General features: G+C 33.4%; 2 protein-coding genes across 6 annotated transcripts; both read right to left on the bottom strand.

Moving 5' to 3' along the window:
- Positions 1-2,829: 2,829 nt before the first annotated feature.
- On the bottom strand, positions 2,830-7,998 carry LOC132052899 (GDP-mannose transporter GONST2-like). Of its 5 annotated transcripts, none has more exons than XM_059444610.1 (10): positions 7,599-7,998; positions 6,221-6,426; positions 5,580-5,763; positions 5,198-5,337; positions 4,976-5,105; positions 4,420-4,518; positions 4,071-4,225; positions 3,834-3,950; positions 3,302-3,399; positions 2,830-3,210 (listed from the first exon to the last, which is right to left on the bottom strand). In XM_059444610.1, exons 2-10 carry the CDS (start codon positions 6,415-6,417, stop codon positions 3,167-3,169), a joined length of 1,164 nt encoding a protein of 387 aa, XP_059300593.1. In that variant the 5' UTR covers positions 6,418-6,426; positions 7,599-7,998; the 3' UTR covers positions 2,830-3,166. The 5 variants fall into 5 exon arrangements, with proteins under 5 accessions (XP_059300593.1, XP_059300594.1, XP_059300592.1 ...); XM_059444611.1 differs by having other exon boundaries at positions 7,758-7,998; XM_059444609.1 differs by having other exon boundaries at positions 7,772-7,998.
- Positions 7,999-11,806: 3,808 nt separating this feature from the next.
- LOC132052898 (uncharacterized) lies at positions 11,807-13,108 on the bottom strand. The gene has a single exon (XM_059444608.1). It carries the CDS (start codon positions 12,973-12,975, stop codon positions 11,893-11,895), a length of 1,083 nt encoding a protein of 360 aa, XP_059300591.1. The 5' UTR covers positions 12,976-13,108; the 3' UTR covers positions 11,807-11,892.
- Between the last annotated feature and the right edge of the window lie 1,655 nt (positions 13,109-14,763).

Below are 14,763 nucleotides of genomic sequence, written 5' to 3'. Positions count from 1 at the left end.
ATATACCAAAACTCATCGATAACATTAAGAACTTTTACATGTCGATTCATATATTTGAATATTATTTGTGTTTTTGTTTCTTTCATTCAAACCCTCTTCGCAAGTGTTCAGTGTGAACAGCTCGTTCATGAGTTTAAAATGTGAATAGATAGATCTTTTCAGCGGCTTCTTTTAATTTGTTTTTTCTTGTTCTCTAGTATTTCCAGACAACTCCTAGTGGGATTTTCTTCTTAAATTTCATCAATTTATCTTTAGCTTGTTCTTACGTGCACCTTTTACGTGCAAGGTTTAGTTTATGAACGTTTTCTTGGTGAAGAAAGGAGAAAAGAAGCAAAAAGATGAAGTTCCAAATGGCCATATTTCCATAGATTAGCAAGGCTGTTTGCTCAAGAGCATTGTATGTATTGAATAGTACACTTTAGCTCCATTTGTCTTCTTTCTATAGACTTCAAATGGTCTTATTCATTACTCCTAAAATTTCGAGTATATAAAGTAGCCTGATTTTGTGCAAGCAGTGCCGAAAATAGACGGCTTGTAAGTTGTGCTTTCGGTTTGTCACGCCAACACTTTTAAGGCTTTACTTCTCGTCTCGAATCGATATTTACTTTATATTATTTTTAAGTGGTGTCACCTGTTGGGTATATATATTTTAGAGAAATTGTATTTATATGGACCAACATTACGAAATAATAATTTTAGTCAGATCAATCTTTTTGTTGGGATCGAAATAATCAGGACGTCATGCGGAAGCTAACAATTGCAAAACCTTGAAGGCGATAAATCAGATAACAAATAAAACTATACTAAAAAGGCATAATATTATGATATGGTTTGGTCAATTGAGCTATATCTTGAAAAACTAATATGAAAAAGCATAAAAACCTATTGAGAGGATAATTTCCCCCTAAACAATACTCTTTAATGATTACATTGTGGATGTTATTATGTTGTTTATGAGAAGAGAAGATATCCTATTTATAGAAGTCCAAAACTTCTCCTCCAAGAAAAGTACAGACATGGTAAAATCCTTTTCAAAAAAAAAAAAAAAAAAAAAAAAAAAAAAAAATCTTTTCCACCAAGAAACCTTTTTGAAGTAAAAAACAATTATGGTAAAATTCAAATAAGGAAATAAATTCAGGACAAACCCTAACACTTTTTACTAAAGAAAATCTGCCATTGCGTCCATGTAGGGGTGTACATAGAAAACCGACAAATCGCATCAAATCGATAATTCGAATCAAATTGAGAAAAAAACCCGACTAGTGATTTGGTTTGACTTGGTTTGATTTTCAAGAAAAAAACCCGATCATAATTGGTTCGATTTGGTTTTAGCAAAAAAAAAAAAGTCAAATCGAACCAAACCCATCCAACATTAATACATGTATTCAATTTTAAAAAATATTTTATACATAAAAATATTTATTGGTAATGAAATCTATAAATATTTCTTAAATATTTTCATAGTTTTTGTCTTTCAACATATTATTTCAAGCTTGGATTTAGAATTTTAAATGTTAATAGGTTTTATAGCCCATAGATGTTAGTAAGTCTCAAATAAAGTCCAAATCAAAACCAACTCAATACTAATGCTAACAAAAGAAATTCAATTCTAACACTAGGAATAACAATAATGTTGTATATCTACTCTTTAGTTTTGCATAATTGGTTTAGAGAGTGAAAGTGCATACGTTAATTTTATTTTTTGCTTTGTCATGTAATTAATACTTATTAGCCATACTTATTTTAGCATGATTTAGTATTTTTAGATTATGACATTTTGTGTTATTTTCTTAAGAAACACCTTAATTATCTAGTTGTATCTTACTAGGACTAAATAAATATTGAAGTAAAAGTTAATGTGTTGTATGAAGACTTTTCCGGAAAATAACCTGACTTTTATTGATTTGGATTTGTTTGGTTTAGTTATAAATTTAAAAACCCGAGGCAATTTATTTGATTTGATATTTGTAAAACCCGAACCAACTCGGATACCCACGTCCATGTATCAACCGGAGGAGAAAATATTTCGATACTTTAAAGAAATTGAGTGACTATCATTGTAGGAAAGGTGTTCTTTATCAAACATTTTTACCATAGAATTAAAATCAGTAACGAATACACATTTGAGTTATTATTAGGTGTTTGTTGGTGTATTTAATACCGACTGTTGTTTTATCTAATTGAAAAAAAGAAGAAGATGCTTTTGTCGTCAGCAACCGTTAAACATTTCTGTTATATGTCTTAAAAATAGGATCGCATTATGTCCCATGGCAGGACCGGAATGTAGTGGTAACCGGGCTGCCTCCTCGAAATTAACTAATTTGTCTCCAAGGCAGAGATTTGTAGATTATTTTTCTTCAGAATTTGTTTAATTGAATTTCCAATTAATAGAAGTACTTTCATGTCATACTTAGGAAAATGTTTGAGGGGCGTTTAGATTTTGTTGACTCACTATATGTCCTATATTGATTTCAAAATTCCTCAAGTAAGATGCTTACTATAAAATTTTACTAGTTAAGGGGATTTAACGAGTGACAGTTATGTCAAAGTATTAGTTGGAGCGATGGTATAGATTAAATACTAGTTGATATTTGTAAAAAATGACCTCCACTCAATGGTGATGTGAGTCCAAAAAAAAATAAATCATTTTGCTGAAAAGTATTTTCTGAAAAACAAACACCAGAAAAATGACTTAATTGTCTAGAACATTTTTTGTCATGCAGGCATTTGAGCAACGTATATTCTCCCAGGACACTAAGCTTCTGAAAGTTTAGCTCAGCAATCATCTTTCTGATGCCTATCATTAAACATAAATCAAACAACTCGAAGTGATACAATTATAATATTTTCATTAATCCCATTGGGAATTCTTTTATCCCTTTCTACAGTATATGTATCTTTTTGAAGTATTTTGACCATATTCCAGAAAAAGAAAAAGATGTTCAGATGACTGAATTGAATAATTACTCTCACAAAAACCAAAATTGATAGATGCTCCATTTCACTTGAATGAGCCTCTGACGGACACTACTGCCTACAAATGACTTGTATAGGGAAATTTGTGTGAATCCCTTGGTGTATTTAGAGTTTTTATTGATAGATATGCCGGGCCGTTTGATTTTCAAGGATGCAAATCACTTATCTATGACCCAAGTGTAGCATGGAGTCAAGACATCTTAGCCCTGGCAAATAGTACGCCAGCAAGAAGACCTGAAAGCATTGCAAAATTTCAGTCAGGCACAAATCAACAAGAGAATTTCCTTAAATTTTCAAGAATAGAATCTGGGATTGTTCACATTACCGAAAAGTATGCTGAATAAATTGGGAATACTGAGTGGAACCTTGAACACTAAAAGGCCAGCAATAGAAATGGGAATCTTGTTTAAGGAACCCACAAGACTGTGAAGAGGAGAGAGTATAGGATTAATTAATGAAGAGATATAGCAAAGTCTTTAACTTTCAAACTTCAATTAGATCTTTAATAGTTAGTAATAATAAAAATAAAGGTCCCATTCAGGTAGCTTTTGCTCCATTTCCCTTCTTCCCGTTGTAATGTCGGTTAACCGCCAATGAAAAATAATAGCAGCATTAAAATATAGCAAACATATCTAGATATTTCACCTTTTCTCCAGTCCTCTTACAATGTAAGTATATGGAGAAAAGTTAGTAAACAAAATGCATGTCAAATATCAACGAAGAACCAAATCCATGCCAAAGTGCTAATTTGGGTCCATTTCTTGCTCGTCCACAAACTAGCAGATCATATAAACCATGCAAATGCTAAAGTAGTTCATGATGCAATCCCCAAGTGATTTTAAGCCAGTATAAATCACCTGTAGGTGGTTGGCCCAGTTTGTTTCAAAAACCACATAGATGTGAAGCTAATGGCTAACCCAAGAAGTCCACTGGCTGTTGCAGCAACCCAAAACATAGGTATCTTAATTACATCCCTGCAAATGAAACAAGAAAGATTTGAAACTGCAATATTCTTTTGGTACCCCAAAGTGAAGGACTAAAAAGAAAAAGAGGAGACTGTTGGGATGTGCACAAAACTGTAATGTGACACTTACGCATTAATAACGTAACTCCATTCATCGAACAGGAAGATCAAGACGACAGCAAAAGGTATAGATATCCCATTGTTCAGTAACACCATTGAAACTTCATTAAGAGATCCAGATTTTGTAAATTGCTTTGCTCTGTCCATGACACGTCGTAATGTGAGCTGTTGAAATGTGATGCCCAATGAACATCAACAGATTAGGGAAATGAAAGCATATACTTTGAAGTTTGACTCGTTATATGATTCAAGGTTTAAATTTATGTTTTTCTTATAATTCAAAGAAGTCAGAGCAAATTTCTGTGCATCTTTGTACGAGCAATCAAGATGAAGAACAGAGGCAAGCAGAAAGTACATACTGAGTAGCTTGCAGTGAGAATGCAATTAGCTGATTGCCAAGCATACCCCGTAGCGTCAAATGAGAGGTCTGTTATACCTCCAGATATAGCAGAGATAATCTGAAAGCAAGAAGATATTAACATCAATGATGAGACTGCCAATAAAATTTTTCTTTTCCCTGGGACGGGGAGGAGGAGGGAGAAGGGGAAAGCGTAAATTGGTTTATATACGACAGAATCAAATTATCATTCAGTGAGTGGGAAGCCCAGACGGAGTTCTATTTTGGCCTTCACTAAAATAAAATGAAAAGTTGAACAGTGAAGTCAAATTTTGTGGCTCTGAATTAAATGTTACATCATGTTAACACAGAAAAAAAATGAGGTATATGTAACTGTCATCTAACTAAAATCAGGGAAATAAATGCTTATAGGTTTAGTATACCAAGTTCTCCCATGATCTGACATGGACTGTGATGACTGGATATACAGCATAAGAATTACAAAGACCATACTTCTTGAGGATGTGATCCCTCTAACAACTAAATTTACATTGTATAGATGAATAACATAAACATACCATAACAAACATGGCAGTCCACACTTTCTGATTCTGCCGCTTCCCAAAAATATACAATTCTCCTATTGCTGTTAAAATATTTGTCACATTCTTCAGAATTGTCACCATTGCAATATTTATGTATTTCAAACTGAAAAGGTGAACAAGTAAATTTCATTGGCATAATGATGTACCGCTAATCATTAATAAATCTATGGTGAGCTTAGACATAACAGATATTACCTATACATGCCTGAAACAAGCATGCCAATGAAGATCAAATTCACGGGGATCCAAACTTTAATTAGCTTCCAATTGGGCTTCTCCACTGTAACTGCTCCAGAGCAACCCAATATAACAACTATAAGAGTACTGATAAGATTCTGCGAGAAGAATAAGTGGAATTAGTTTTCATAAAATAACATCTGCAGACAGCAAGTTCCTGGTACTCAGGAAAGAATGTAATGGATATATTAGGAGATTGTCAAAATCAAGGTTGAAAAGGATGTTGGCAAATGGATGAACCAAAAGTTTCCACATGGAGATCAAAATGGGCAAATGATATAACATGCATAATGGTTATTCCTAAGGATGGAAAAGATGGTCAATCATAAGTAGAGAATACCTGGTAAAACATCAATGAGACCCCAGCATTGAACGAATAACTTGAAAGGACAACTTTGTTCAGCATTATCATGCAACAAGAAGAAAGGCAATATGCAGTTCCAGACAAAAGAGGTCCAGATTTTCTTCCAGATCCATGTTCCCTTTTTTCTTCCATATCCACATCTCGATTACTTTTGGAATACCTGTGATATGAGAGAATAGGTTATTATAATTCATTTGCTTATCACTCTTCGGAAAATATCAGGCCCTCGCCTTGTCCAGCTGGAAAACATCAAAAGTATATGGATCTAACTGGGGAGCAGTTCTGAGAAACATTCCAAAGCTTATGCATCCACACTACTCCACTGTATTTAGAAGGTTAATAATTTGTAATGATGCTAAGTTGAATGATAATAGCTAGCACCTAAACAATTACCCATTAGTTGATCTTTAGCATACTCAAAAAGACCTATTTAAAAGGCAAGATGAAGATTCCAAAACAGGGTTACAGTAATTTTGACTAAATTTAACATATCTATCATATAAACCATGAAGTTCCACTAATGAGTATCTCTTATTCAAGAAAAGAACAGTAACATCCATGAAAGCAAAATTAGAGAAAGGGGGAAATTTCTGGTAGAGAGTTGAACAGCACAAAACCTGCCACTAGCTACTCTTCGAACTGCACCAATTGATGTCTTGATAGCCGACCATTCCCCTTGTCTACGCAATCCGTCAAGGATTTTGCGTACCACATTTAATCTTTTGGCAGATGCCACCTGCCCATTTACAGATGTATAATCTGGCAACTCACTGTTGTGACAGATAACTGATTCCAACTTAACCGCAGAGGACATTGAATCGACCTTTAATCAAGAAAGAAAACAAGGAAACAATTTCAACATCGATACATAAAGGTCCAACATGCACAGAAAGAGATTTCAATTGCATTTACAACAGCTAAAATCAATCAGCAGTCTGCTACACCAGTCAAAGTACTCATAAGTGCAGCTAATCGTATAAAACCGTGCATTCGAGTTAGATGGAACACCCATGAGATATTTTTCTAAAATGCCCAATATCTGTTTTATATCTTCAACGAAAATGTTCAATTTTCATAAGATCTTCTTGATTGTTAGTCAAAAGGTCCAATAATGTATATATATTGGACATCTTGAGGCAGTTATAGATCATGGAAGGCAATTCTGGTTGGTCAATAAAAATCGATTTCAATGCTATTTTCTTTTCGTTAACTGAATTTGATTAACTGCTAACCTATGGAGAACCCATCATTTGATCAATGAATCAACTACCCTCAATCCTAAAATTAGATAAGATAGGCTATATGAATCCTATCTATCCATCTACACGAGTCCATTTCATTCGGATATTAATAATATATCCTTTCACGTATAGTTAGAGGTTCTCTAAAACTCAGTATAATTTTTTTTTTCCATAAGAAAATGCTACTAAAGGGTCAATTCTTATCTTCCCAACGAAGCAAAAACGGGAAGAAAGGTTTAAGCCCTGCATCTTCAGCCAAGAGAACATTTAAAGTTACGCAGAAATGAGAAAAGATGCAATCTTTGCAAATGAAACAGCTATTATTTTACCCGCAAGGGTGGCTCAGTTGGTTGAGCATGGGGCTTTCATAATGGGTACCAGGGTTCGGCACTGCTTATACAACAGCAGGATTTGCCTTCTGAGTCGACTCGTCATAGAAACTGCATAGTGCGGATTACTCTATACGTGGTTTCTTCAGTATTCTGAGAGTGATTCTGTGCGCGAGGTAACTTGGCTAACGGATTCTGGCGTATCGTAAAAAAAAAATGAAACAGCTATTAGAAAACACTAACTTAAAACACATATACAATCTGAATAGCTAACACAAATCAAACTTAACTTCTTCCCAATTCCTAATTAACTCTATTTCTACGCCTAAAATCATCTTTAAATGAAAAATTAAACCACTGAAACAGGTTTAAAGCAAATGCTTTTGTAAATACAAAACGAGAATATACAACACTAAACAGCATACCCTTAATTCTTCCAAAAACTGGATAGCGATCAAGAACGAAAGTCTTGTAATGTCAAAAATTATTTTCCAATTTCAGTCACTAAATATAAGAATACCAGCTAAAATATTCTGTTCACAATATATTAAAGCAACACCAAATCGTAAATATAGGTAGCGTACAATGGTTGAAGCACCTGGGTACAGCAAAAAAGGTCACGTAAAAGACGTGAGAAGAGAAATAGTAATAGAGAGCTTTTTGAAGAGTACGCAAAGCTAATGGAAAGCGTGGATCTGAGAAAACCATATACATTGGAAGACAACATGGTCAGTGTAAGCATAAGATATTTTAATAAGTCTAATTAATGGTGAATGAAGCTGAATTTATGGTTGATCATAAAGCGGGATTCCAGGGGAACTGAAATCGAGGCAAAAGCTTCACAATTAGTCAAATATTTTGTTACTAATAAAATATTGTTGTTTCTTCAACAACAATTAATACTGCACTGGAGAGTTATACTGGAGAAACCCGTATCAATGGAGGACTATGTTCAAACTGAGATACATTTATGCGATGAGAAGATGGCCGGTTTTGCACATGTTCAAGATGGGCTGGATTACGGCTTACAGGTCCTGTGTTCGTTTTGGGCTTTTGAAATATTTGGGCCGACCGGCCTAATATATTGTTAAAAGCCCAATCAATTTTAGGATTTTTATGAGTTTTGGTTCGACATTGAGTTGTCATTCATTCAATCTTTTTTCTTTTCTTTTTGGTTTTTACTTTATTTTTAGATTATGGGTTGCAGGGGCGGATTTACCTTACGTTGAGGGGTGTCACGTAACAATGCTTCGTCCGCTTTTTTTTACTAAATATGTATGAATAGTTAGAAGCCAGACAGAAAAATGAAAATAAATAGAATGAAATGACACTGCTTGACATGTATTGCGGTGCAGCTCGCTTGGTCAGGTCTCTCAATTTTGTTCTAAAGGTCGTAAGTTTGAAACTCGGCATCTTCATTTTGCTGTTTTAAAAAATTTTCGCTTCATATAAAAAAGGTGGCTTGTCAAGATTAGAACCGGGGGACCTCTCAGAAGTTAACATGACCTTGAACCAGTTGGATCACAGTGTCTTTCTTGAAGACATTCAGCAAGGAAATATTTGATAGAAAGGGTTAAGTAATACATTTCAAAAAATGAATATTCATTGAGAAGAGTTCAAGTAATATACGGGAGTTATGTTTTATTTATATTGTGTGTGTGTGTGTGTTTTTTTTTTTAATATGACGTTATAGTGTTTTATTTAATTATTCTCAATTTAAAATGTAACACCGCTTACGAAAAATCCTGCGTATACCACTGATGGCTTGTGGCAATGAATCCTTAAATGTGTTATTTTAATATCTAAATATTGCTTACTAGCTCCCTCGGTCCCAATTTAAATATTTAAAAGTTTGACCGGACACGAAGTTTAACCAAAAAAAAAAAAAAAAAACTTTTGAATCTTATATTCTTAAATTAAAGATATGTAGTCATTTAAATCTTATGATCTTAAACTTGCCATGTAGAATGTTAGAATTGAAGAACTTACTAAACACAGGAGGAGACACTCTTTTGGGATATACCAAAACAGAAAGTAACACACTTAATTAGGACGCAGGGGGTATAAATTACTTAATTTAAGTATGATAAAGTATAGTAAAAGTTTATATGGAAAAATGAAATTTTTAAAACTACCATTTTAAACATGTCATAATATTTATGTGCCTATAAGCCTATTAAAACTTTCCAATAAAATGAAAATTTTAAATTAGATTATTTTTAAATTAAGAAAGGAATCACTCTCTTTAAACCTCACGTAAATTAAATGGAGGAAGTATTTATTTTCTCAAAAACCTCACGTCTTAAATTAAATTACAAAAACCTACAATTTCCATACGGAAAAGGGAGGAAGAAAAATATTTATTTATCTTTAGGGCCAAAAACTTAAATCTAAGCTCGTGGCATCATCTGCCCTTCAAAATTATTTTACCCTCAAATAATTTTTACTTAAAAAATTAGAAGAAAATAATACGGAATTATTTTTATATTTTTTTTGGAAAAATTATCCGTATTATTTTTGCTGAAAAAAAAAAAATTGAGTTATTTTTAGTGAGTAAAAAATTATTTGAGGGTAAAATTTTGAAGGGCTGTGATGATGCCACGGAATTAAACAAGGGTATAATTGTATGTACAAGATACAATTTTACATATTTAAGTAGCTAGTAAGTAGCCAGTAGCAACACAAAAATTACAAGGACACTGAAGAAAGCACATAGATTTGAGAACTAACTTATTCATAACAACCTAAGGAGAGAAATATTGGATATTAGATGCACGAGGTTTGGCATAACTTGCGGATTGTTGTCCTCGGTCAGGAGGTAGACTCATCTTAAACTCTGGGAAGTGGGAACCATCTCATACTGTTTAACTCAATTCTCATAGTAATTCCACACCCCCGCCCCCTACTCCCCACCCCCCAAAGCCCAAATAGATATTTATTATTGTGCTTTTAGAGTTTTAAAACTTTACGATTAAGTCATAAAGGATTGATTATTACTCATGTGCCAAACCTCCTTACTGTAAAACAAAAATCATGCATTCATATTTGAACATAAGTAAATACAACTTTCTTACCTTATTAAATAGCTCATCATCTTTTACCACACATATAAAACGATTAAGAATTGGTTTTTATTATGTTTCCTTTTCGTTTTCAAACTAGCAAAGACCTAGCTGAAAGACTCAGTTCTATTGTGAATTTTATAAGAACCGGCAATAAATTTTTGAGAAGACAAAACTAGGGATTATGTCTTAAAATTTAAATATATATTAGATCTGAGCCCATAGTTTTACAAATACAATAAATTCAATACTGAAAACCTTAAAAGTCGTATGTATCAAACTTAAATATTGAATCCACTTATAGCTGAGTAATTGTAATCTGGTTGGCGATTTGGCATAACACAAGGGGTTAAATTAGAACAGTTAGACAGGAATTTTGGTAGATAATAAGCTACTGTCATTGCATTTCTAACGTGTGATAATTAAGTTTCCGAAAGATTATATTCCTGCTTTGTACAACGAGAAGCCTTTGACCATAATGTATAAGACAGCATACAGTCGGGTATTATTTAACATAGTAGCACGCTATGGCCTATGCATCACATAAGAGGAATGAAAAAGAAACACTTTAGAAGGCTCTCTCTCTGTTACAGACTTACAGATCATCACAGATCACATTATTTATCCAAAAATATGCAGATTTCTAATGATGATGGACACCTAATTCTTCCTCCTTAATTGCCTAAAATGATGTCCAAAAGTTTGCACCACCCTCTAGCTTTACAGCATATTTAGGCACGTCCTCGTGCAAATATGAGTCACGATTATCCCACTAGGCCCCTACTACAAACCATGTGATCCCATTACTGTACCTGTACTCTCAAACTTCATTATTTAAAGTTCAATGAATTAATTAAAACACAACCTTATACAAGAAGTCATCCCAAAAGTCATAAAGTAGAATTCTACCACATTTTTACCCTTGCTCTAATCCTTCAAAAACCATATTCTATAATGTCAATACACTGATCAGTTAAAATCTTGTCCAAATAAATTCTGATGTTTACATATGCTAATCAAACTCTTGCTAGCTATATAGGATACCCTCTCAATAATATAAAGATAATTATTTTGCAGACAAGTACAAACTTAAGTCTTAATATACAGAGGATTTGTACAATGTCTAAGTGGCTACAATATGGACTATGGTACACGATTTTAAATTAGCCACTACTATGCAGTGACTTTTTGCCAAATAAAAAAAATAAAAAAATCTACAAACATAGATTCTTTTAATCTAAATCAATGAATTGAGGATGTCGGTGAAGATTTTTAAAGATATCAGTGGTGGATCAACAGGATAAAAATCCACAATTTTCGATTTGAACCTTGTATGATTGTAAAATAATCAATTCAAATAAAATAAATTATATATCTTAAAAAGTTTAAGTTATGTGCGTTCCAATTTTAAGAATATTTATACCATCAAGTCACTCTTACTTGTTCTAGCAGGTAAGCGCCTTACTTTTAAGAAATTGAATCTTAAATATCACATATTGAAGGACTCAATAGCATGAACAATTATTTACACCGACATGTAAAGTCTAATTTTGAACGTACTCTCTCAAACATGCTCTATGAAAGTAGTAATGTAACACTTAAAATCAACACCAAATATCTCATGTAACAACACACAGCACATTACCACAATCATTAATCATGCAGTATACACTATCACAAAACATGGAAGTACAGCCCTCGAATTAAATACCAATAGCTCATCTTCTTCATCCAATCTCGTGTGGACCCCATTTTCCCTACCCACCAACGAATCAAACCCGGGATCCTCTTTATTCACATAACCAGGGTCACATCCGACCCGACCCGCAATGACCCGACACACCAGCATAGCCCGTTTCACGTTCATGAACCCAAATTCCTCCACGATCTCCTCAGGTACTGCCACGTGTGCCCTCAAACTCGTAGGTTGCATGGAGATCCCATCCATCTTATGTGAGAACCCACTTTTAATAATTCCACATACACTACAGTACTGTTGTGTACAAATACTAGAATTACCATTTTGTCCTAGCTCACACATGAACGTAGTACAATGAAACCTTAGCAACTCATTTCCATCAGCTATACACCTTTCATCCCTCTTAACAACAGCATTTCGACTAGCTTTTAACTTGACACATTCTCTGTATTCTTCAAAACGGGTTAAAATCCTTTTACCGTTGTGAATCTTTAAGATCCGATGGATAGTCGGGTTCTTGGTCTTATCAACCCAACCCGTTTGGAAAATGATTCGAACTATGTTATTACCCGAATCACCATCTATAAGCTCAGATATTGCATGTTTAATGGACTGGTGTTGTTCTAGATGAATAGGGCTTTGGAATACTTCACCACATAGTGTACAAGGGTAAATGTCGTTTCTTAATGGGAAGAATAATTGTTCGGAGCAAATATCGGATTCTGGTATGATAATAGGTTTATGAAGGGACCTAGTGGAAGAGCATGGAGATGAGATTGAAGGGTTATGGTGAGTTGGGCTAGTGATTTTGTGTATTGGGTCGTGTTTATTGGATGAGAAAATACGTTTAATGTAAGACCAAGAAGAGGAAATAGCGACGGTTGTTGAGTTTTTGAGACGAGACGTTGGTGGTTGTTGTGAAAAATCGCTGTGAGAAGAGAGTTTTCGCTTTTTTGAGGGGAAGATGAAGCAGCCAAGGTGAAGTAAGAGGAAGAGAACAGAGAGAAAAGTAGAGAAAAGGGGACGAAAGGGAGTAGCCATTTTTTGTTATGGTTTGGTTTAAGGAATCGTTGTGAATGTGTTTGCCATGACAGAGTGCTGAGTCACATTGTGTGTATGAGTGATTGTTGGAGTTTGAGAGAATGAATGATGGCACAAGAAAAAGAAGGGAAAAAGAAGGATGTCAAATTAATAAAAGGAAGAGAAAAAGAGAAATGAAGGTAGGGACATGGAAATATGGAAGGATAAAGTTAAAGGTTGGTGTTTGGTGGAATGCTTACTTCATGGCATCTCTCTGCTTGTTCTTGTCTTGTTTCGTGGATTTATCGTCAATTATTTAATTATTGTTACTGGCATAAAGTTAATTTTGTCTATGTGATTTTTGTAAAACATAGGCAGTTTTATATTCGGAGTTTTGGTATAATATTTGGTAGCCGAAAATATTGAGTTGACTAATTTAGATTCATTTTGCGTAAGACTTATTTAAAATGAAAATATTCCTTACTCGGATTTTTTCCATTTATAAAGTTTGAAATTGTAACCTCTGGTCCATGCCTTTGATGCTAAATTAAGGTGTGTAGTTTCGTAATCATGCAAAAATAGTTGAGTATGAACTATGCAGAATAATGTTATCAACGAAATTAAGCACCTACATGCATGATCAAGTGATCAATGAGGTTAGTTGAGACTCATGATGTATTAGATTTATATTCTAGCGATAGCAAAAAAGTTTACTACTAGATCATATCTTCTCATCCGTTCAAGTTTTAGTGGACACAATCACACGATATATATATGTGGACACCACAGTGATTAAAATAAATTAGCGAAATTAATAAAAGTGATTCATATAGTTTTACCTAAGTACTTAAAATGAAGACATTACAGATTGATACTATTAGAATAACGTGGAAAGTTATTCTTACTTTTAACTTTACACTGTCAGTGTGATTAACTATATTATTTATATTTGTTATTTATCTTTGATTTATAATTTCTCAGTTCCTAATTTATGCTTGTTTTATATAGTTATTTGTATAGTTGATTTTTACGTTAACTCTCATAAATGTACTGAATTACCGAAGCACATGTGATATGTGAAGAATAATTAGTAAATTATGTTTATCTTTTTCAGTATTAATTAAGTAAAGGATCATAGTAAGTGGAATCTTTTTGTACATGCACAGACCTTGCCAAGTAAAGAACATGATAAGATGTTTTCAAAATATAATATATATTCCATTCATGGCGAGAATAAAATTCTCTCTGCTTTTAACAGAGAATCCCAACGTCTGCACTTTTGTAATTTTCGATCTTTATTAGTTATTTTTTCCTCGTTACTACTTAATTGTTTTACTCTTTGGTTTTGCTGTGTTTTGTACTCTTGTTTTTAATTTTGGAAGAAATAGCTTGTAATTTTTGCATTTATTATCAATACCTGAGTACACTCAATTATTAAATTGCATTTGTGTAAACCAAGAGCTGTTTCTGTGTCGAAAATGGACAATGGCATGTGACTCAATAACTCGTGGTCTTGTCCACTTGTGCCCAACCTTGTTCTTGAATAATATTGCTAATATTTTTTAATTTTTTAACGAAATTTATATGACCAATTTTCAGAACAGATGAGTAAAATCCTTATGTGGTAAAACTGTAGATGCATGCATGATTATCTACTCTTTTTTTCTTCTCAATAATTTTTGTCTTGTAATGACAGTAACTAAGTAGAGTAACTCTCCGAGTTACTTTCCAATCTTAGGACATGTGAATCTACATTTCTTAGTAAATTTTTTCAATATAATTCCAAGTGTTGGATGTACGATTAACCAA

This window comes from Lycium ferocissimum, chromosome 4 (genome assembly GCF_029784015.1).
Source record: "Lycium ferocissimum isolate CSIRO_LF1 chromosome 4, AGI_CSIRO_Lferr_CH_V1, whole genome shotgun sequence".
NCBI lineage: Eukaryota > Viridiplantae > Streptophyta > Magnoliopsida > Solanales > Solanaceae > Lycium > Lycium ferocissimum.
The sequence above is the reverse complement of the archived record's forward strand: the minus strand, read 5'-3'. Positions and strand labels throughout refer to the sequence as shown.